Below are 23,622 nucleotides of genomic sequence, written 5' to 3'. Positions count from 1 at the left end.
ACTGAGGTCCATTTGTCCATTCTCTAGTCACAATTTAGTTTTTTTCATAACTGAAACAAAAACCTCATACTATTACTTTTATTCGTTTTAAAATCTCTGATTTGTATTTTTTAAATCGTATTTCAGTCTGTTTTTTCCCCATTTTTTGTGACACAAAATGTATTGTATATTTTTGTATGCGTTTGAAAATAAGTTATTATTATTAGTAGTAGTAGTAGTAGTATTTCCCATCAACCCTGTGCTCTCATCTTGAATTTGTGTTAACACAATTTTGTTATCTATAATTTCAGACAGGCAAAAATATGCTCAAGAGAGAATTTATTAGATGAATCATGATATACTAAAATACAACTTAAAATGCAAAAATAGAAAAAATAATCATCAAAATTAAAATAAATAAATTGCTTTATTTAAAAAAACAAAACGATCCTCTACTGTTTAAATTCATACATTGCCATAGCTGCAAAGAAGCCATATTTTATGCATTAAAAGTCTTTTAGTACACTTGTGAGACGCTTCATTTTCTCTTCCATGATTCTCTTGTTAGTTTCTGTCTCCTCCAGGAGCTGACGCATCTCCTCCTCCACTTCAAATACCTGAATAAGACACGCACATAGACACACACACACACACACGGCCTCAGCTGCAGAAAACACAACTTTTTGAAATAGTTTATGCCTTGTTTTTTTTTTTTTGTTTGTTTGTTTTTTAAAAAAAGGACTTTCAAAGCCTTGTTGGATGAAATGCAACGAGGCATTTTCAGTGACAAAATGTTTCCCATTATGTATAATGAATAACAAATCTAACAGTGTAGTAAGCAACCGAGGCCTGTAACCATTGGTAACCACTTTCAAAACTTCTTATGAACATGGTGAAGCAGGTAAAACATTAGAAAATCATATTACTATACAGTATTTTAATTAGAATTACCACACACGGACTAATCCTTATCCACATTAGATTGAGGGCTAGATTTAGATTTGGTCATATGCGTCATATAAGAACACACTAGCACAAAGCACCTGTTCTGCCTTCCAACTTGGAGGAAAACCAGGCATTTCTGTGAAAAAGTGTCTATATTTACCTTCTGATTGGCTTGTTCAATCTGTTTCTGTTTTTCATTCGCCAGTTGAAGCAGCTCAGCTTGATGGGCAGCCTGGCCAGACTCTAGCTGTCGACGAAATGAATCATCCACACAGTGTAACTTCTCTACTGCAGCTCTGCAAGACAGACAACAACAAATAAAACAATGTTACACAAGGTAAGACACCTGGAGGATGTTGTCCTAATTGCCTTGTGTACAATAAGCATGTGCGTTTTTAGGGTGGATGACCCTAAATTAGTCTTCAGAGTTCTGTAGCTTTTGGGTTTGGGAGAGATGGAAGAGACATGCATTTAACAAATATCCCAAAACACTTCAGAGTGAGATGTACTGTACTTGGTCTTCCTTTTAGGCTTTGGAGGAAAAAAAGATTTTATTCTTGACCTAGGAGATAACCCTCTCCTCCAGGATTTAGGAAAGCTGCAGAGCTGTCCTAACCTGTTCCCAGCAGGCGGACAATCAAAGGACAAACATGTGTGCACATTCTGGTAGATTTGGAAATACAAAATGAGGAACAAACTTATTTTATCCAGGAGAATTGCTCAATCTACAAAACTGTGCCTACTCTGTAAAAACAAGTAATTTTAAACATGCACAAAGCTACAATACTACTCAAATTTGACAACTTCCCTACCACTATGTCAATTTATGTATTTTGGTTATGTAAGCATGATCCTTGATTTTTCCAATTCATAGGAGGGATTCTGAGATGCTTGATAACTATTGTACACACAGGCTCAAAATGTAACAGAACAGCAGATAGGGAATTTTGAAGAGACATTTTTGTTCTCATTTGATATTGTATCATACTTGTGTGCTTCTGTTGCTTTATCTCTTTCCTCCAGCAGCGAGCGTTCCTTGGAATCAAAGTTCTCCTTCATGCGCTTCACCTGGCTCTCCAGCCGAGTGAGAAGGTCTGCCTTCTCCTGCCACTTCTTACTGGAATCACTAATAGAAAGAATAGATTTAAAAAAAGAGAACATAATGATGGTGAAGAAACTGATTTGATGAAGTGGAAATTGGGGGGAGCTGTAGAGGTCTGCCCCTTTAACACTAGAACCGCCAGGAGTCGCTGTATACCTAAAAACGGGTCAAATTTACCCGCTATTAGAATGCATTGCTTTTGTGGTTATTTCTGCTACATGTTGCTCAAACACACTGTGCGCAGACATTCAGCACCTTGGGTGTGCACTTCCTACAAACAGCACCCCAGCACTTCGGGCATTTACAGAACGTTTTATTGTTTTTGCATTACACCTTCACCATACAGATAATTTTCTCCTGCACTCTTCTGCACTTGTGAAGGGCACGTCCACACGTGGTGGCTCTTTTGATGCCATCCACTCCACGCTGTTGTAGTTAAATTCTCAACAGTTTGAATTTAAATGCAGCATACAATTTAGAAAAAAAAAAAAACAACTATTTCAGTGTTTTTATAGGCCTACATGACAAGAATAATAATGTAGAATAATAATCTAAGGTGTTCTTCCTGCTTGTTTGTTTTTTGACTGGCGTGCATTCAAACGATTACGCATACAAACATATTTATTGAAAAGAAACAATTCCAAACAAATTTCCAAATTTTTCTCAACAAAAACATCTATAATGGCCTACACTGAGGTCGAAAACTCATGGTCAAAAAACAGGTCAAAAAACACATAATGAGGGAGCCGCACACCACCTGAAGGGACCACAAAACACACTTGTGGTCAGAGGGAAAGACTACTTTAGACTAAGTCCATTTCATAAATGTTTATAGGCTACATTTGATAAAATTAGTATAATAGTTTTGCCTCACTTTTCACGAAGGCTCTGGATCGCTGCCAGATGATGACCTGACAATCTACCCAGGACAGCTCTGCTTCACTCAGTGGATAGAGCAAGTCTAATGCCTGTTTTGCATTCATAACTCTTTCTCTTATCTAAATTGAAGGTTAGCCTATGGCTTGAAACAGCTCCATCATGCACGGTAGTAGACAAAAGGCGCCAATAGAACGTTTATCTAAATGCGTGAAAATAATAATAGGGGGAAAATGACTACATTCTCTATTGGGGTACCTTTTACCCGCTGGCACTTAAAAGGTTTAAATGCCCATTTTTAAAATCTGGCTTTATTTTGACAATTTCTAACAATAGGGGGTGCTACATAACACACTTTTAGGAAAAGTGAAAGACTGGGGTACTTGAATATTGTATTGAAACAAAGTTACATACAATCAAAAAACAGCAGCAGGTAAATTTTACCCGCTGGCGGTTCTAGTGTTAAATATGCATACTGAGGGTTTAGGTTGAGATACATTGATTATAATGCAGCATTTTTCTAGTATCTCTATGTGCCTATGTGTTTGTGATGGGATGCTTGCCTGTAAACTCTTTTGACTTCCTCTAGCTCTGCCTCCTTGTCCTCCAGCTGCTGTTTCAGCTCCTCCTTGCGCAGGCTCAGATGCTCCAGCCGCTCCCTCAGCTCAGCCTGCCGAGTGGTTTCCTCCTCCAACTGCTGCTGGAGCCTCTTCTGAGCCTGGACCGCCTCCTCACGCAGCCTACGGATCTGATCATCACGCTCCTGCAAGGCCTTAGACAGCAGGAAAGCAGAGGAGAAAAAGAAACTGCTGCAGTGTGTCTCAAGATAAAAACAGGATAAGACAGATAGATACATATACACAAATATACAACTCACATGCAATGCTGATGAGGAATGCAATGAACGTTGAAGTAGTGGCAGGTTCTGGTATGATGGGCTCTTTTTTTGTTTTGCTTTTAGAAAACACTGATTTCAATAATCAAAAGTATCCTACTACCTCTTTGAGTTTGCGGATGGTCTCTGTCTGGTCATCAATGATTCTGGCTTTGATTTTTAGGGCATCATTGTCCCTCTCGTTTTGTTTCTTCTGAGTCTCCAGCTCAGCGCCCAGCACCTCTATCCTGGCCTCCAGGCGTCCACGATCCTGAGCCAATGACGCTCCTAAGAAAGAGAAATACATCAAATTGTCTCGTGATAGCACTTAATGTTAAACTTTACTACTTTAATGTCTTGTTTTTATTTTTCTTGTCAGTGCCTTAAATGTTTATGTGCATTTTAATGCCTTATACAAAGCATTTGAAATGTTCCTGTGTTTGAAAAAGTCTACTGTGTACAATTAACTTTCCTAATCTTGCCCAAGTGTGTAAGAGTGTGTTTCTACCAAATAACCACTAGGTGGCAGGCTTTACTTGATACAGATGAAATAAAACATTAGAATATACAGTATTAAATCAAACAGCTAATGTCTCCTTCATACTGACTCGAAAGTAAAATCTCCAAAATGTTAAGTGTGACTCTCTCACAATGCATTATAGAGTAAGATGGACTCAAGGGAAGACCGGTACTAGTGTTTGTCGATAAACAACTAAGACTTCTTGTCAATGTGTGTCATGCCTTATAAAGCTCATTCAAAGTGGACAACAAGTTCCCTCCTGGACTTCTCCCACCTTGCTGAGCGAGCTCCTGGCCCCAGATCCTCCTCTCTGCCCTGAGGCCATCTATCACTGACTCCTGAGCAGTGAGCTGAGACAACATTCGCGCCTTGTCTTTCTTGAGCAACTCGAGCTGCAGGCCGAAACGCCGGTCCTGCTCCACCTCTGCTTCCAAGGAATGCAGACGGCTCTGGCAGGGGGACAGACAGAGAGACAGTATATTAATGATCAACGGCCATCTGTCATGGTCGACAGATGGAAAGGCAGCTGGACCATTCAGTATTCATGACGTCTCAAAGTAGACTGTCTACTACAGGCTTAGGCTGAACAATTTTTGAAAAAGCAATGACTGATGCCTAGAAGTGGTCATCTCTATTGTATTGTATATAAAATGGGATTTTTCAAACCTGCTCAGACAATTTATTCTTAATTTACTTGAAAAAATTCAGATCAGATCTCACTTTTACTTTAGTGCTGTACCTTTAGATCAGTGACAGCATCTCTCTTAGCTTTGATGAGTTCAGAGATGCGGCTCTTCTGTTCTTTGACCATGGACGTGAGCTCCTGCACCAGAGAGCCCGATTTCTTCTCCCTCTGCTGGGACTGGGCGAGGGTCGCCTTGAGCCCCAACAGCTCCGCAGTCATCTGATCACAAGCCTCCTTTATCTACAGAAGCAGAGCAAGGATGTGGAAATGTGAATGAGACATCTAGGAGTTGAAAAGAGTGAAGGACTTTTGGTCCAAGCACTACCTGACTTGACAATTTTAACAATCAATGTCACATTCACGGTCTCACAGAAAATGTTTCAGAGTTGCAGATTTAAAGAAAGCAATCTTTCAAAGGTTTTGGCTGGCAATCCATATCTTATTCAGACTTTTCCACCGGTCAAAGGTTGAAGACTTAAAGTAGAAAATTGTGCAAGCGGTAGCAATCAGGACTAAGATTACATTTTGTGCAAAGGCTGAATGAAATCTGTAACCATAACGAGAAAGTACAGATTGATTCAAATCCAATCCTTTTGTATAGCTTTCTTCCTGCGGCAATCACTTCACTACTTGTCCAGAGTGATGATCCTAATTCAATCCCAGCTTTCACCATCAGGCTGAAAAATCCACTAAATCTATCTAGATTGGGTTCAATTCCGGTTCAATCATTTCACTTTTTACTGGATACAGTAATCATTTTTCAGCTGGACTGTACAGCGAACACAGAGTAAAATTGAGGACAACACGTCAGTGATTGCAGGCCATCTATATGGCAGGTGTCCATCTTTTAGCAGACCTCAGAGAAGCGAGCAGCCTCGATGGTTAGTGCCATGCGGAACTCGTCCTCCAGAGCAGCGTACTGTTTCCTGCCCTCTGCCAGTTTCTCCTGCAGCTCCACCTCCCTGTGGGCATGTCTCTGTTCCACTGATGCAACTTCTTTCGCCACTGCCTCACGGAAATCTGCCCCACCAGGCTGCAACCGCAAATCCAGCTGTTTTCTGTGAAACAATGTAAACAAGGATCATACATTGACCTATTTAAAAAGGCTACTAGGGCTACAAACAGGATAGCTTGCACTTTGTAAGTTGTTTGTCATAACTTGAAATTCTAACTGTATATTTAAAATACATTTTTAAAAGATTCAAAATAAATACAGTAAGTTGAGGGCTCAAGAGTTTAAATGATAAATGTGACTAAGATGCTGACACTCCTGGCATAACATTAATATCCACTAGTAAAGATTAAGGGGTAGTTATTTGACTTTTTAATTTGGATGCAGCAGATTTCTAAAGGAATTTTGCTACTATTACAAATTAGTTACCACTTTTAAATATTAAAGCCCCTGAAAACTTGATTTTAAATCTTAATGGAGAGGTTTGTGATTTTTCAAGTCTGTTAAAACAATAGTCAGGTCCCTATATGAACAAGTAAACTGTTTTTTTCTTGCTGTAATCATTCTCCTGTTCATACTGATCATTAATATATCCCTTCCTAATGCACTTTCCCATCACTTATATTGAAAGTGCTTTATGTATTTCTCTATAACATTGGATGTTCATGAGCACATAATTAACAATCAAAGTTTAGGGGAAAACAACATCCTTAGGTATAATTTCTCAAGAGTTAAACCCAAAAATTCCCACTTCAAACCAGTCAGAAGAGCGAAGACAACTATTCTACTTTTGGCAGAAAATGTTGCATCCATGTTGGAGCCCGTCACTTATAGGAAGACGGTTGATTGAGAAAATACATTTTCAGGGCCTTTACAAAGGGGGTAAAGCTGATATAAAGCAAGACTTCTTCCAGTGATTGAGAATAAAATCCTTCAGGTGTACCTGTGTTCTTGTTCCCTGGATGCCAGCAATTCATGCAGCTGCTGCAGTTTGTCTTTATGCTGACGTACTGAAACTCTCTGGATGTCCAACTCTCTCTTCAGAGCTGCCGTCTTGTTCTCCAGCTCCTGGTGCCGCTTCATCTGAGGAACGTCAGCATATGTTTTATACCAGCCTGTCACATACTGTCAGAGCCGAATGACCCTCTCTGTTGAATCCTTTCATCGCTCTGCATTTATCACACTCTACAACTGAACTGCTACACTGGTATAATCAAAAATGATAGTGGCATGGGGAGTTAACAGTGGTAGGTAATAGGGTGTAACAGAAACAGCATGATATTTTTATATTTGTATGACTTTAAATAAACTTAAGCTGATTTTTTATTTTCTTATTTATCAAAATGGTGATACAAGTGTTCTCAGGTACACTAAACCAGCTACTGTACCTCCTCAGCCTGCTGGTGAGCCCTGAGTGCCTCTCCATGTGAGATGCTTTCCTCCAGTCTGCGCAGCGCAGTCTTGTGTTGTTCTTCAGTGCTGCGGGCCTGCTCCAGTTGCTGGGTTAGGGACTGACACCTCCCCTCCAGCTCCTCAACACGAGTCTGCAGTTCAGAGCGCCCCGATCGCTCCTTTAACAACAATTCTTTCAGTCTGGATGGGGATAAAGCATGATAAGAGAGTGTGCAAGAGCGTAATAACACAAATGTCTATTTTTACTGTGTATGGAACCTGGTATAGGCAACCACTACCAATTATGTGATAACCTTGATTGTCCTTTGTATTTTATCTCCCACTGTTAAAAATGTGATAGATTTCTTCAATTTCACAGGCTGACAATATAGCATAGTCAAAATCTTATCTCACAGGCTAGAAAATGTAAATATAGTGTAAATGGAAATAGGAAAAAAACATTATACAAAAAGGGCAGTCTGGTGAAACGAAAAAAACAATTGAAAAAATAAGCTTGGAGAATTCAGGACACACACTACAACTATGAAACTGTATGACTACCTACAGTAGTTTAATCTTTAAACTTGCCATGATGAATCATTTCTCTGTAATGTGTCTCCTGATGAGTGAGGGAGTCAACAGTAGCAGCCGTGTTCAGTGTCATTAGAAAGTGACAGTTAAGATTGATTCATGTAATACTGCTGACATATGCTTGTCACCAGGCTTCTAATTACAATCATAATGCAGATTTATCTAAGCAGGGTGTGATGCAAGCCCTAACAGTGCACAAAATAGTTACACCTGGCTCTATCTGTGCAGTGCAGGAGGAAGGACGCTCACAGCCAAATGGTCTCACATGTGTGTAGGGACAGAGATAGTAATATTTAATTATAGATAATTATAGTCTCTGGAATTTAAATATATGGTATATAAGCAGGATGGGTGCGTAGTATAATGATCTTTATACTAAATAGCTTTATTATCACATTCAACTGCAGGCATACATTAAGGTTTCGGGGTAATGGAGCCAAAATGTGTGCTTGATGTCATGAGAGGCTATGGGACAATGATAGTGAGGAGTTTTAATGGTGGGATGGATACTCATTGTTTAAGAATGAGACAGGCAGCAGGCCCTGGTCTCAGGAGAGCCAATACAAAAGATGAAGAGGGTAGAAAGGGATGAGAATCCATTATGCAGTTGACAACTAAAATCCACAGAGACAAATTCAATTATCCCTTTTCAACAGATATCTGCTTTAGAACTCCAATTGCACCAATCCATTTGGAAGTTTGTGTGCGTAGCGCATGCATGTGCATCTGTGTGTCCAACCAGTTTCTCTTACCTGTCAGTGGTGTGCAGGGCCATGCTCTGAAGGTCCTTTTCTTCGCTGACCTTTGTCTGCAGGCACTTTAGATCCTCTGTTAATTTCCTTACAGCCTGCTCAGCCTTCCAACGCCTCTCCCTTTCCTGGTCACGCTCTTCCACAATAGTCTGAGTGTACATACACAAAAACACAAATACTAAGGGATGAACAGTTAAACAAAATGTAATGTTTCAGAAGTTTTTTGAAGTATCATTAAGTACCTGTAAAGAATATTGAAAATAATAAAGGGGGACCGATTTTACACATCAAAGTCTGTTTACATACATCTGTAACATACTGCATGTTAAGTTGTATAAAGCCTTTAGTGTCTCCAGAGGGAGCTGCTCTGTAGCTCGCTCCTCATCTCTGCTTGAGGCTAGCGGCTCATAGCTACATTAGCCGCTACTAGCATAAGCGTTGTTTGAGCTCAAGTTGCACTGTGGGTAATGTAGGCGCCAGGTTTTGACAAGGAAGAATGTGTGGAATAAAAAAAGACAATATCTCTGGTTCTGCTGCATCAATTTTGATCCTTTTTGTTAATCGCTGTGAGTCCAAAAACGTTATAGGAGCTAAATGCTAAACCAGTGGAGTACCAGATCAAAATTTTGAGCTTGGGAAGGTATACTCTAAAGGTGGGCTACTCTAAGCCAGGGTGAAGGTTGGAGTTAAATATAACAAGAAAAATGGTGTCTGGTATATTAAATGAGATGGAAATCTGCTATTTATATGTATGTATGTATACTTTTATGTATATATATTGTATTTAATGTATATTGCACCCCTTAGCGTAATACAACGATTAACTTAACTATGTATGTATGTAAATATATATATGGTTTTGGTTGTTCTAAACCATTTCTTCAATTTCATTTATTTTTTAGATTTATTTTTTCACTTTAATAACCAAACAGACGGTGGCCTCCTGACTGTAACGATGGTTTGTGACTAAATTTCAAATAATGTATCATGGAAGTATCATTGCAACCAACCAGTAAAGAGTCCGTTTTTTTAGGTTATTGACTAGAGTTACCTCAAAAAGGGCAAAAAGTCAAATGAAAAATGTTGTTGTTCTTAATTTGTTATTGTCTTTGTTTTGTAGTTATTTTTACAAGTGGTATCTATTATTCTATTCCTGTTTGTGCATGTTTTTTGTGTAATAGTTTTGTGTAAAATAAAATGAAATACAAACAAAAGTATGCTTTCACAGAGATATGGGTACAAACACACAGAGGACATCTACTCCTTTCTCGTCCGGGAACATAACCTTTTTCATTTTACATTCATTCATTAAAAATAGAAGCTGCCATTGAGTCTGCAGGTGACCTATCAATGTTGTACCCTGTAGGTTTCCTCCTCCTCAGTGGATTTGGTTTTCACGTCGCCTGAGGCCTTAGTAGCATTAGCAGGTGCCCTCCTTGTTGGCCCTGCTGCATCTATACCCCCTGCGCCGCCAGCCTTCCTCCTGGGCCCCACAACAGACTTTGAGCTCCTCTGTTTATGAGTCTCCTGATCGCTGCACATAAAACAAATCACAAGTATTGAACGAGCTGTAAAATAGATTATAAAAAACAGCCCTCAAGCTAATGTCTGGCTCAATAAAAGATCAAAAGCAGATGACTTGCTCGCTTTTATAGGTAGACAAAGTTTGAACAACTTTGAATTGAATTTGAAGCAAATAATTTAAAATCACGTTGCTTTTGATGAGGACAGTTGGGAGCTTACTTAAGTTAAATTACTGAATCCTAAGCACGTCATCGGTGGCTGATGAAATAAGATGAGGGGTAGACCATAGAAGCATGTTCATTAATCATGGGAGTGAGATGACAGTTGTAATTTCTAACAGAGAGGAGGAAAATTCACCACATCGCTCAGAGAAGAAGATTTAAGATCCTTTCAGCTGAGAGGTAAAAGGATTTCCTCTATCATCAAGAGACCTGATGATATTAGGCTGATGCATGCTGAACAAAATGGAAATATCCATTGCTGCATATTGTGTTTGATTATTATGAATGCAGGCTTTGTCAATTACTACATCATGTGTGTCAAACTTTGGCAAGTGTCTGAATGTGATTATCATTACTCAAAAAGGTACACGCCTTGACTTTGTTATAGTGTGAGTTTCAAAAATTTGACTTGACTTGAGGAATTTGGGGCTTTGTGGGGGTGGCAGTTAGCTACTATAACAAAATCAGGGAGTACACATGTAAAACAAATTATTTTCACTACAGAGCAGTTAACGTGACAGCTGAAACATCTTTTTTTGTGCCCAGATATGCAGATACAGAATCACCTGTCTGATCGCCTGCCCTTGGTCTCCTTGGGAGTTGTCCTCGATGTTACACTTTTATGATGTTTGGGAATCCTTGTGCGCCTCCTGTTTTCCTTTCCGCTGTCACACTCACTCTCTGACGTGCGTTCTGTGTCCCTCTTGGCTTTCCGTACCGTCAGCACAGAATGAACACAGCTACTGGATTTGTCACCTGCAGGGGCCTGGGTAAATAGTGCAGAAATACTGATAATATCTGAGGGAATAAAATTAATATTTAACAGACTACATGTTTGGATAAATAAACTAAATAATAAATAAATCAAACGTTAAGGTATATTTGATAGACATAGCAGCAACATGAATTGTATCACTTAGGAAAAAAATTGTAAATCATTAAGACTTCACACTAAAGGTAAAGAAATAATAGTGTTATCAAAGCTGGGATGCTGCCTGGATACCATGAATACTTCTAGATAGTATTCATGGTAGACAGTAATACTCTAGAACTGAACTGAATTAAGTGGTCCCAATAGGTATCTTAAGGGAAGAATGTTCACTTAAATTGGAAAATGCTCAAATATTCCTATTTCTAATATTTAGTGATTAATAACCTATTTTTAAACAGAGGACCCTTAGCTATGCAGGCTTATTTAAATATAATCAATCTATATATTCATCTCTACACCTATTCTCACCTGCTGTACAGCTCATACAAATACTTCTTAATAAATGAGTTAATGGCTGTCAGCAGTGTTAAATGAGTACCTGCTGGATGAGCTGGGACACCTGGTGCTCCAGTTTCCTGATTCGTTGTTCATTAACGGGGTCTGCTGGATCATCCGCAGTGGAACGAACCGGCTGGACACTCTGGCGATCTGGTTGTGCGACTGGATCTGCGATTGCTTCGGAGGAAATCCGCCGACGAAACTGGGTCAGCACTTCATCGATGCGGGGTGTGGTGAGCGGGACATCTGCTCTAACCTGCAATGGAAAGTTAAATTAGCTTTTTCCATTTCAATGGGAACACTTTCTTATATCAGGGTTCCCACTGTGGCTGTGTTACACTCCACTGCAGCTGGTTTTGCTAATGACAAAAACAGATGGATATTGCCATCTGGTGCAATGAATGTGTCAAGTAACTTATTGGTAAAGACAGCCGATTCTCTAACTTTCACTATGCTGGTATAAATATAATAAAAAATAATTATATAATATTCCAGCAATTCAGTGACCAATGGGAATCTGCTATACAACAACTACTTGGTGTACAGGGTGACAAAGTGACTCAGTGATCAGCACTGTCACTTTAGAGCAAGATGGTCCTCTGTAATTTAGTCTTCCAACCGCGTTCAGTAATATAAAACTGTTCTTCTGTTAGCACTTTCAGGAAGTGAAAGGACAGGCTCTGCAGTGGGAAATCACACTTTTTTTTCCTGCATGTGTGTATGAAATCCAAAGACCTTTATTTGCTTATCTAAAGTCTTCCAAATGCAAAATGTGGATACTTGAATTCTTTTGCAATAGTGAGCTTCTTAAGTATTAAAGTGTGTAATTATGATTTTTTGCCATAAGTTTATACATACAGTAGACAGAGTCTGTTCTGAACTTGGCAAAATTGCATTTTGGTACTATGCACCCTTCACTTGGAATATTTTACAAGATAAACATAATTTCGAAATGCTGCCTTCATATAAAAAGGTATTCAAAAGCCACATTCAAAAACTATTTTGTGAGGAATGTAACTGAAGTAAAGCTTCTCTCTCATGTCCTATTTTATTGTGCTATATATGAATGTTATAAATTAATTGACTTGTGTAATTGTGTTCTTCTGTGACTATGTGTTAACACTTCTATGCTGACATGTTGGCCTGGTGTCTCTTGAAAGATAAGACAATTTATCTCGAGATACTTCCTGGTTAAATATTTAATTAAGAACATTTTTTACTGGAATATAATGGTATAAATACAATACCACTAATGGTAGTTTGGCATAAAAAATTACCGCTTCATTGTGACTGGTATCCGAGTACAGCAGGAGGTCCACATAGTCCTCCAAACCAGGGATGTCACAGGGATTCCCTAGACCTTGATGTGATGGATTTCCCAGCCGGTCCAGGCCATCCAGAACAGAGATCTGTGGCAATGACTGCATAACAATCTCCCTATAACCTGCAGCAGGACAGACACACACACACTCACACACATTAGAAAAACCTGGCCAGGCTAGAGCTGCATGACTGTCTACAATCACCATTATGCATTATTGTCACATCAGTGGTTTATGACCTGGATAAAACATCAGGTGTTATGGTGGTTATGTTGCATAAAATCAAATAATCTATATCTAAATGATTAATCTGTCTTCAGCGTGTTCTATCCTCATATGTACTAGTGATGCGGCTCACTTAATGAGAACTGAGCACTCCTAATATAAGTATATCTATGCATATTGACAGAAAGGGTTGTAAGAATGCTTTAATATGCCCTCATGGACTTAAACACATGCTTTCAACAGCTACTGCTGTGAATTGATAATGAACAGGAAGACATGGATAATGGGTGCACAGCATAAGTTAAAGGGAAACACGGGAAAGATTTTTTACATTCACAAGATGCATAAAGACAAATAGTCTTTACTATCCATGGCTGTCAATTTGAATAACACTGATTTTCATTGGGCTTTCATTACAGACAATACAGTACAGGTTATGTGTCAGTTATTCTATAAAAACAAAGTAACAATTATCCTCTGGATTAGTGAGTGATTCATCAAAAACAACAGAGAGAGAAGGAAAAAAACCTGCTGTTTATAGCACATACTGATGAGGTCTATCTTTCCTATACATCCAGTTGCCAGTTTATTTGGTACACCTAGCTAAAACTAATATAGTCTGCAACACACCTGCAATAAATCCTACCTTCACGATGGTTATAGTGTTGTGTTTGGTTCATGGTGCTGTTAAATTGTATTACATTATACTGAGAGGTGTTTCTCTCATACCCTCATTGACATAAATGTGGTGGACAGAATAGCAAAATATAAGGCCTTCCAAAAGGGCCATAAAGTTGAACACGTCTCTAAAACAGTTTCAACATGAACTGAACATTATTACCTTCATAAAAAGGTAAGGTTTTGTGCAGGGCTGATGCATAACATTATATTACATTCTTTTGGCAGACGCTTTTGTGCAAAGCGACTTATTAATAAATGTATTCAGAACTAGGTGTCTTCATAAATTAGAAATGTATCTCTCCCAAACAAACAACCACGAGCATGTTCAGTGCTAAAAGTATATACTGTAGAGCATTTTTTGTGGGTTTTTTTTGTTTTTTGTTTTCTTTTATAGAAATGGGGATGAGTAAGTTCTAGCATGGGGTGTCGAGCTGTAGTCTAAAAAGGTGGGTTTCCAGCCTGCAGTGGAAACTTTCACAGGGTTTGTTTTAGCTAGGTGTACCCAATAAACTGGTAACTGAGTGTATTAATCTGTATGTATACATAAACACACACAATTTCATCAAACCTTTGTGACAAAGATATGTACTGGAAACAAGATAGATAAACCTGACATTCTTAACAGCCTCTGCACCAATTTTTTTTATTATTATTTTAACCTCTTCTGACTGAACAATTTTGAGTTTGTTTTGGGGTTTTTCTGCATAACAGCTAACATGTACTGATACAGTATATCTGTGAAAGGCCAAAATTTACAGGTAATGTATCTTTCAACTGCTAGTTACAACTGTAAAATAACCTTTGCATGTCCTACCTGGTGATCTACACACAGGGTTGTCTCTGCCATCCTGGCTCAAAGTGACCTCTCTTAACCCTTGCAATCCCAGCAGGCACTGCAGGAGGTGATCGATGCTGTCCAGGTGGTTGCTATGGAGACTGAGGTGCTTCAGCTTGTATTCCAGGCCATGAAGATACAACAAGCCTAATTAGGACGTCAGGAATCAACAGCATTGACATGTCAATCATTTGTTAGTGTTTTCATTTGAGTGTAGAAAAAGAAAACTCTGTTCAGTCTGTGTTCAACTCACCAGTGAGGCTGTTTATCTGATTGTAGGACAAATTTAATCTTGTTAGGTTCACGAGGCCATTCAGTCCTAAAGTAAAGGGAGGGGACATTAACAACTGAGTGATTTTACAGCTCAAGAAGCAGTGACAGCAACATCAGAGTAAACACAAGACTCTATAATGAAGAAATATTACTCAGAGAACACCCACAAAGCTGAAACATTTATTGTCTGAGTAAAATGGTGACTAAAGACTCACCTTCAACCTTGGTGATTAAGTTACAAGATAAATTTAAAGTCCTCAGGGAAGTGAGGGAACTTAGACCCTCAATCTTAGAAATGCAATTGGAGGAAAGGTCTAAGTGGTGCAGGTGCCAAGCTGAGGTCAGGCCCTCGATCTTTGGGATGTGATTGCAGTGCAGATTGAGCGACGTTACAGTGGGACTCAGGGGGAAATCTAGCAAACTAGACAGAAAGCAACAAGGTGAAACAACAGATTTAATTCATTTCATGCACAGACCATTTGCTCTGCAGGGGGGGAAAATCTAATATTTGAAGCAACAAACAATTATTTTTATTATTGATAACTTTGCGGATCATTTTTTTTCCAATTAATTGATAAGTTGTTTTTGTCGAATCAACAGTCCAAAACCAAAACACAGAAAAGCACCTATCATCACATTTAAATAGAAACTAGTAAATATTTAGCATTTTTGTTTGATTTAATGTCCGGAATGATTAATCGATTATCAAAATTGTTGCCGATTAACTTTCCGTCAATCGACTAATTGTTTCAGATCTAAAACCTTGTGTTTAAAGGCCTAGGGCACTGGTTCCCAGCCTTGTGGGATTGTGACACCATAACATGAAGCAAGATCTACTTCTCTCTCTGATTATTTAATTTTACATATTTTTAAAGGCCCCAAAGAGGTGAAAGTATTAGAGCTGAAACGATTAGGCAATCGACAGAATAATAACTGGCAACTATTTTGATAATTAATACATTTAATTAAAGATGACATACACTCTTTGGTTCCAGCTTCTCAGTTGTCATGATTTGCTGCTGTTGTTTATGTCATGTTAAAGTAAACTGAATATTTTGGGGTTTGGGGCTGATAGTTAATCAAAACAAGCAATATTAAGACATAATTTTAGGTTTCCAGGAATTGGGATGAGGACACCTAATCACTGGTGGAAGTAAATTTACTCAATTAAACTTTAGTACAGTTTTGAGGTACTAATGAATACTTCATTTTTATACTACTTTAAACTTTTACTACTATATTTCAGAGGTAAATATTGTACTTTTTTACTCCATTATGTTTATCTGACAGCTATAGTTACTAGTCACTTTGCAGAGAATATTTTACATACAAACATGTGATCTTATAAAATGTGATGAATTGATATTGATTTAACTACCTAAAAATATATAGAACAGTTAAAATTAGCTTGCCCTTGACCTACCACAATATTAAGCTGCTACTTACACATGAGTGCATCAGCAATAATAATCCAATACCACTGCTAACATATAACACTGACAGGAGCTATTTTGCTGCAAAATGAGTACTTTTTAGTTATTTTAAGTTGTAACATTTTGCTGATAATACTTCTGTACTTTTTCTTAACGCTAAGTTAGCTAATGGTTTAAAAAGGTTTTTACTTGTACAGGAGTATTTTTATTGTGTACTTTTACTAAGCTAAGTTGGGAATTAATTCACGTGTAACACAACTGAGGGCACGATAACGTTAAAACGCTATTTAAAAAAAGAAGAAGCTGTGATTAGTTAACGTTACCTTGTTATATTCTTGTCAATAAGACTCAGCTCCTTGTCTCCCATAACGATGACATGCAGCTAGCCTTAACCGTTATTTACTATATACTGTGTAACCGTTAAGCGTGAACTCTGAAAGCTACTGAAACAAAGAAATCTACCACTGCTGTCATGTTAGGCTAAATGTGCAGACAACTTGCAAAAAATTAGCCAGTAGCTACATCGCAAAAATCTTTAGCTAACGTTAAGTTACCTAGGTTAACAGCCTAGCAAAAGTTTACTAGCGATCAAGCTCAGGAGGCAAACTCATTCTGAACCGTTTACTAAGCACGTTTACTATATTATCTCACGGGCAAAGCAGCATTTGTGAGTTCGTTAAAGCATTTGTTGTTGTTATTTTTAGCCTCTCCTCTGTCGAGTTGAACTAGCCGCTTCTGGCATCTTACTTCCTGTTTACATGACGTGTTAACGGAAACATCCGGGAAATCTTTACGTCTTCCACCTACAGAAGACTCCATCCAGGATATTTTACATTAACGCACACATTAGAGGTACATATGTAATATATAGCTAATATATCTTAGACAATGTACTAACAACGCTTTTAAATAATTTGTACGTGTTTTATATAGCTTTTACATATATAGTACATTCCCAGGCTGAAGTTTAACACTATAATACTACATGCAAGAAGTGATAAACCTTGTGTTCTTCTTCCCGAGAGATCCAGTACTTCTCCATCTATATACAGAAATATATTAAAACATGAGAATACATCAGAAATTGTTAGCTTTTGTTATGTTACTTTGATTAAAGGGTTGCCCCAGCGATTCACTATTGCGCTTTCATAAAGCTGGGGAAGCTGCTAGTGACAGATAAAAGTGGAATGGTCCACATGCAAAGCATCAGAGGCTGAGATATCATGATTTTTAGTTCTCAGTATAGGACAAGCTCCAAAAACGCTGGATCCTACATTTCCCATAATGCAACTCAATGCAACCATTATTCTGTGTATCTCTATAGAGTATGGGGGCATGACGTCACGGCTCTAGCGCTGCGATGGCTGATGGGAAAAATCGCCATATTGTGAGGCCACCTGTTCTGAAGCGCCGACGAAGTTTTAGTCATGGGAAGAACCTGCTGTGTTGTTGGATGTAATGTCCGTTCACACGATCGACGTGGGAGAAAAATAGACAACGGTCTTTCTTTTTATTGTTTTCCGGCCTGGAAACAAAATGAAGGAAGTTATGTGTCTGATGTAACAAAGCGGAGACGGATGGCCTGGACATCCGCCATAAGACGTACGGACATACATTTCGCAGACATCCCAAGATCACTTAAAGTGTGTTCCAGGCATTTTCATTCAGGTAAGTGTATAAACCTCACTTAGCAAACGATTGTGTTCTCATTTTGTTCTGTTACCGAGAGGAGTAGTCATAGGTTCCTCTACATTTTGTAACTAAACACTAGAACAAGAGCAAGCTAAGTTAGGCTAGTTCAAATAAATGCATGTGATCAAAACAGAGCATTCAGCTGAGCCACTCAGATATTACCAGGTATAACCCAGCCACATCACTGTGACTGAAGCACGAGAAATTCTCTTAATAACACTTAAATATGTTGCCACATGAGTTCAGTTGGAACTGAAAGCAAAGTATCTAGTACGTAATATATATATATCTCGCCCATCTCCATCTTGTTCCAGTAGCCCATTTGTCGTCTCGATGCCCTGGTTCCCCAACACCTGACGCAGACCTTATTTGGCCGGGCGACATTTGAGCCGGCATGTCATGTATTTCATCGTCACTCATCATCATCATGAGCCGGCATGTCATGTATTTCATCGTCACTCATCATCATCATGAGGTAGGCAGCAGCGTGAAGGGTCTTGCCTAAGGACCCACACTGGATGATGGGTCATTGCTCATTGCGCTCCGAGGGGGATTCGAACCCTTGTTCCCCCGTGAATGTCCCGTGGCCTACCAAATCGAGCTATCCAGCCGTTCCACACTGGATGATGGTCATTGCTCAATGCGTCCCGAAGGGGATTCGAACCCGGGTCCCCCGTGTGAAAGTCCTGTGACTTACCAATTGAGCTATCCAGATAAGGCCCCAACAGATGACGTGCTCCGGGAATGTCTCAGGCAATGGGGAACAGAGGACGACGTGCTGGAGGAAGGACCATCATGGGAGGACAAACCCCTACACGGGATGTACCACCGGAACATAACTGAAGTGGCTGATATCAAGAAGTCCTACCAATGGCTAGAGCGGGCTGGATTGAAGGACAGCACAGAGGCACTCATCATGGCTGCACAGGAGCAGGCCCTGAGCACCAGAGCAATAGAGGCTCAGATCTACCACACCAGACAAGACCCAAGGTGTAGGCTGTGCAAAGAGGCCCCTGAGACAATCCAGCACATAACTGCAGGGTGTAAGATGCTGGCAGGAAAAGCATACATGGAGCGCCATAACCAAGTAGCTGGCATAGTGTACAGGAACATCTGCACTGAGTATGGACTGGAAACCCCCGAGATCAAAGTGGGAAACACCTCCAAAGGTGGTAGAGAATGACCGAGCCAAGATCCTGTGGGACTTCCAGATCCAGACTGACAGAATGGTAATGGCGAACCAGCCTGACATCGTGGTGGTTGACAAACAGCAGAGGAAAGCCTTTGTGGTTGACGTGGCGATACCAAGCGATGGCAACATCAGGAAAAAGGAACATGAGAAACTAGAGAAGTACCAAGGGCTCAGAGAAGAGCTGGAGAAGGCCTGGAAGGTGAAGGCAACAGTGGTGCCCGTGGTCATCGGAGCACTCGGGGCAGTGACCCCCAAACTGGAGGAGTGGCTACAGCAGATCCCTGGAAGAACACCAGACATCTCGGTCCAGAAGAGTGCAGTACTGGGAACAGCAAAGATACTGCGCAGAACCCTCAAGCTCCCAGGCCTCTGGTAGAGGACCCGAGCTCGAAGGATGAGACCACCCGCGGAAGGGTGAAGGACGAAGTTTGTTTTTTTTTATATAAATATATATATATTTTATTTATTTTTACTTAAGTTGCAAAAGCCTCTAAGTGCTGTCTGAAATTTCAGACGGTACTTAGAGGCTTTTGCATCTGAAGTCTTCATATTAAATAAATATAAATAATTACATTATAACATAATATGTAGTATTGTATAACATTACATATAGTATTTCCACTGTTGATTGCAATAATTTGTTTCAATGTGGATACTTTTGTCTTCCCAAAAGGTAAACCAGAATATGATATGAGATGGACGAGTCTCATCCAGACTGGGCTCCAGCCCTGCACCTGGGTCACTGTGAAGTCACGGCCACAGTGTCAGATCGGCATGGCCGCAGACAACATAGACACCGTTTGAGAGAATCTGAGGGAGGAGGCCAAAGTGAAAAAAACAACATGAATGAAGATGAGAGAGATGGAGTCCTAGAACATGCAGAAGCTGCAGAAGAAGAAGGATATGTGGATCAAGCAGAGGCAGGAACTGTGGAAGAGGAGGAATATAGTGAACAGACAGAAACAGACCAACCAGCAGCTAAGAGACTTAGAGTAGAATGCCAGTTCTGTGAGCAAAGCAGTGCAGAACTAACCCGTGTTTTGCAGGAAAATAGGGAGCTTAGGTCTGAGTTGAACAAGTTAAAGATGGATGAAGAATTTTTCAGAGATAATACAGAGAAGGTACGATATTATACAGGGCTTCCATGTTTTGCAATTTTGTTGTCAATGTTTGCTACAGTTAAGCCCTTCCTGCCAGTTTCAAAGAAGCTGTCACAATTTCAAATGGTTTTACTTGCACTCATTCGTCTAAGGCTCGATCTTCCAATCCAGCATCTTTCACACATATTTAATGTGTCACGTAGAACTCTTTCTGCTACCTTTGCCGACACCATCGATGTGCTGTATGCACGCCTTTCTCCCTTGTTGTACTGGCCTGAGAGACAGTGTTTACAAGCCACAATGCCACATCAATTTTTGGAAGCTTTTGGAAAGCGTGTTGCGATTATTGTCGACTGTTTTGAAATACGTACAGAGAGGCCGTCAAATTTAATGGCGCACGCACAATCCTTTTCCCACTACAAAGGTACACACACAATGAAATACTTGATCGGAATTACACCCCAAGGCCTAATTTCATAAATTTCAAAGTGATGGGGGGGACGAGCATCTGACAAGCACATAACTGAAAATTGTGGACTTCTTAACAAACTGTTGCCTGGTGATTTAGTGTTAGCGGACCGAGGCTTTGATATTAAAGACAGTGTGGGAATGATGTGCGCGGAAGTTAAAACTCCTGCATTCACTAAAAGCAGATGTCAACTCGATGCTAAGGATGTGGAAGACACACGTGCTATAGCACACCTTAGGATACACGTAGAAAGGGTAATAGGTAGCTTGCACAATAAGTACACACTATTACATAACACAGTACCAATTAGTTTGTTGCTTCCCTGTAAGGATGAAGAATTTACCATTCTTGATAAGATTGTTAATGTTTGCTGTATTCTAGTTAACATGTGTCCAAGTGTTGTTGTTGTAAGGCCAGATGGAACCGAAAAATGTGCATGCTGAATGGTAAAAAGACCCCAGGAGAAATGTTTGTTTTCTATTTGGTGTGTGTGAATGTGTGGCACCCTCCTGAGATTGAACATGGTTTTTTTTTGGGGGGGGGGGGTTGTACCTGCCTTAGAATGAACATGGTATGCTATTTGTACATGAAATACTTCAGATAACAATTTGATAATTAAAAACTTATATTTTAATAAAATCTCCTGCAAATTGCAATGTTTAGTTTCTTGTGCTTCTTGTGTTGAACTACTTTGAAACACTAAACTTCAAGTAACAAGCTAACACTCTTTGAGTCAAGTATAACACTTTAAAAAAAAAACTCTTAACTGAGTAGGCCTAAGGGCAATTCTTTCATAAACAACAGCCACTTCTTTACTACTGCTCTTCATTTGGAACATGAGGCTGCATGTTCTTTGAGTAATGTTTTGCCACAAGTTCTGGGACACACACAGACTAAATATACAAAAATATCTGCAAATGTCAGAGGAGGTAAATCGTCGGGGTCTCGACTACATTCTCTTGCAAGCACCTCATAGGGATCCTGATTTCCGATCAATGCCATCTTTTCCAGGTACCGTTTTCTTGCGTCCGGTAGAAGTTTGTCTCTGTATAGTACATTTTGTTCTTTTAATTGACTTTTCAACATATTTTTACAGATATGTTCATATTTTAATTCTCACCCGATGTGGCCTCACAATATGGCGGCGCCCTCTTGTTCACGTCCCAGAATGCACTGCGCAGTGACGTCGGTTGACAAGCTCTATAAGAGCTATAAGCTATAAGGGTCTCTCGGGCTGTGTTCGAAATTGCATACTAACATACTTTTCATACTATTCACACAAAGTATGACATAAAATTGAGTATGTAGTGCTTTTCAACTGCATAGTATGTGTATTTTGTGTACTCGAGAAATACTCCGATGTATACTAGATTAGCAAGAATTTATGAATATGCAATGCGAGTTTACCGGACATACTCAACTGCCCCAAAATGCAATGCATCTCTTCAGACTGTCTAATGGCGGTAAAATAATTACGAATGATGGAGCGTGAACGTAAAGCAGAAGCTACACAGGACCCAGGACGTTTAGAGGAAAAACGTAGAAGCTCACATATATAATGTACTGTAGAAAAAATATTTAGCACTAAAATATGTAATCATTTTAATTTGCCTTAAAATCCTGTTGGAAAATATTACATTTAGTGGAAGAGGTTACGTTGATTTACGTTGATTTTGCGCCCTGAACTTACCGTCTTGCTCATACTCATGCTGCGCAGAGGATTTTGGGTCAGAATAGCCAGAAAAACATGCTGGCTTGCTGCACACTGCAAAATGCAACCGGATGCAGTAGGACATCCGGGTATTTTTGGCATACTGCATTTGACATAGTATGTATTGAGGCATACTAAATAGTATGGTAGTATTGGAACGCACCACCATCTGTCTCTCTGTCCTTCCTCTCCAGCCACATTCCCTATTTCCCAGGCCCCTTCTACCATTTTCCATCCACCAGATGCCCTCGGACTTTCCCGCCTTTCCCCATCACCTGACTGCCCCACCCATCTACACACCTGTTCCCACTTCCCTCATCTGTTCTGCAGTTGCCTGCCCACCTCCACACCTGCATCTCATTCCCTCATGAGCCTCTCAGTTCATATACCAGCACGGTTCCATTCATTCCCTCCCAGACCATCAAAGTTGCCGTGTACCTGCTTTTGCTTTCAAGCCAGAGCCGGAACCTACCTCTACTCCAAAGTTATAAAAACTGCTGCATGTGGACATGAACCGCAGGAGAATGTGATACGCTTCACAAATATTCTTAAATTTGTGAAAGTGTCATGCACATGAGCAAATATGTGACAAATTGTAGCGAGTAAATAGTGTGTGAATGGAAAAAATGAAACAAAATTTTTGACTAATTATCATTAGAGTCAAAGTTTAATATATGAACTTTGAGCATGGAGAACAAAGAGTTAGAAGAACATAAAGCTGATAAATGAAGACTTTGCAATTTTGGAATTATTCATAGAGCATAATATTAAATATAAATGTCTCCTTTTATGCTTGCTTTCCCTAAGATATAATTCATATAACTTCCTACATTAGCTCTGTCTTGGACTTATAAGGCCTGTGAAACAATGCTTGCTGCGAGTTGTGCATCCTTGCTTAACTATGGCTAATCACAGATGTATTATAAAGATCCTGACCCCTATTATACTCATAATTCCTCCAGCAGCTACAGGCCGGTGATTGATTTAGTTTATCACACACTGAACA

At 39.5% G+C, this 23,622-nt stretch overlaps 1 protein-coding gene across 4 annotated transcripts; it reads right to left on the bottom strand.

Annotated features, from left to right (window-relative positions):
* Positions 1–301: 301 nt before the first annotated feature.
* On the bottom strand, positions 302–22,878 carry lrrcc1 (leucine rich repeat and coiled-coil centrosomal protein 1). 4 transcript variants are annotated; one of them, XM_044221059.1, is made up of 19 exons: positions 22,780–22,878; positions 15,235–15,440; positions 15,000–15,065; positions 14,726–14,893; positions 12,961–13,127; positions 11,724–11,939; positions 10,980–11,179; positions 10,028–10,202; positions 8,669–8,817; positions 7,322–7,526; positions 6,877–7,016; positions 5,838–6,039; positions 5,036–5,221; positions 4,571–4,745; positions 3,901–4,064; positions 3,466–3,674; positions 1,913–2,050; positions 1,085–1,220; positions 302–596 (listed from the first exon to the last, which is right to left on the bottom strand). In XM_044221059.1, the coding sequence occupies exons 1-19, from the start codon at positions 22,842–22,844 to the stop codon at positions 486–488; spliced, it is 3,078 nt and encodes a 1,025-aa protein (XP_044076994.1). In that variant the 5' UTR covers positions 22,845–22,878; the 3' UTR covers positions 302–485. The 4 variants fall into 4 exon arrangements, with proteins under 4 accessions (XP_044076994.1, XP_044076995.1, XP_044076996.1 ...); XM_044221060.1 differs by lacking the exon at positions 22,780–22,878 and adding an exon at positions 16,776–17,218; XM_044221061.1 differs by lacking the exons at positions 15,235–15,440; positions 22,780–22,878 and adding an exon at positions 22,596–22,716.
* Positions 22,879–23,622: the final 744 nt, after the last annotated feature.

The sequence above is a fragment of the Siniperca chuatsi genome, linkage group LG13 (assembly GCF_020085105.1).
Source record: "Siniperca chuatsi isolate FFG_IHB_CAS linkage group LG13, ASM2008510v1, whole genome shotgun sequence".
Lineage (NCBI taxonomy): Eukaryota > Metazoa > Chordata > Actinopteri > Centrarchiformes > Sinipercidae > Siniperca > Siniperca chuatsi.
This window is presented reverse-complemented; position numbering and strand designations above follow the sequence as displayed.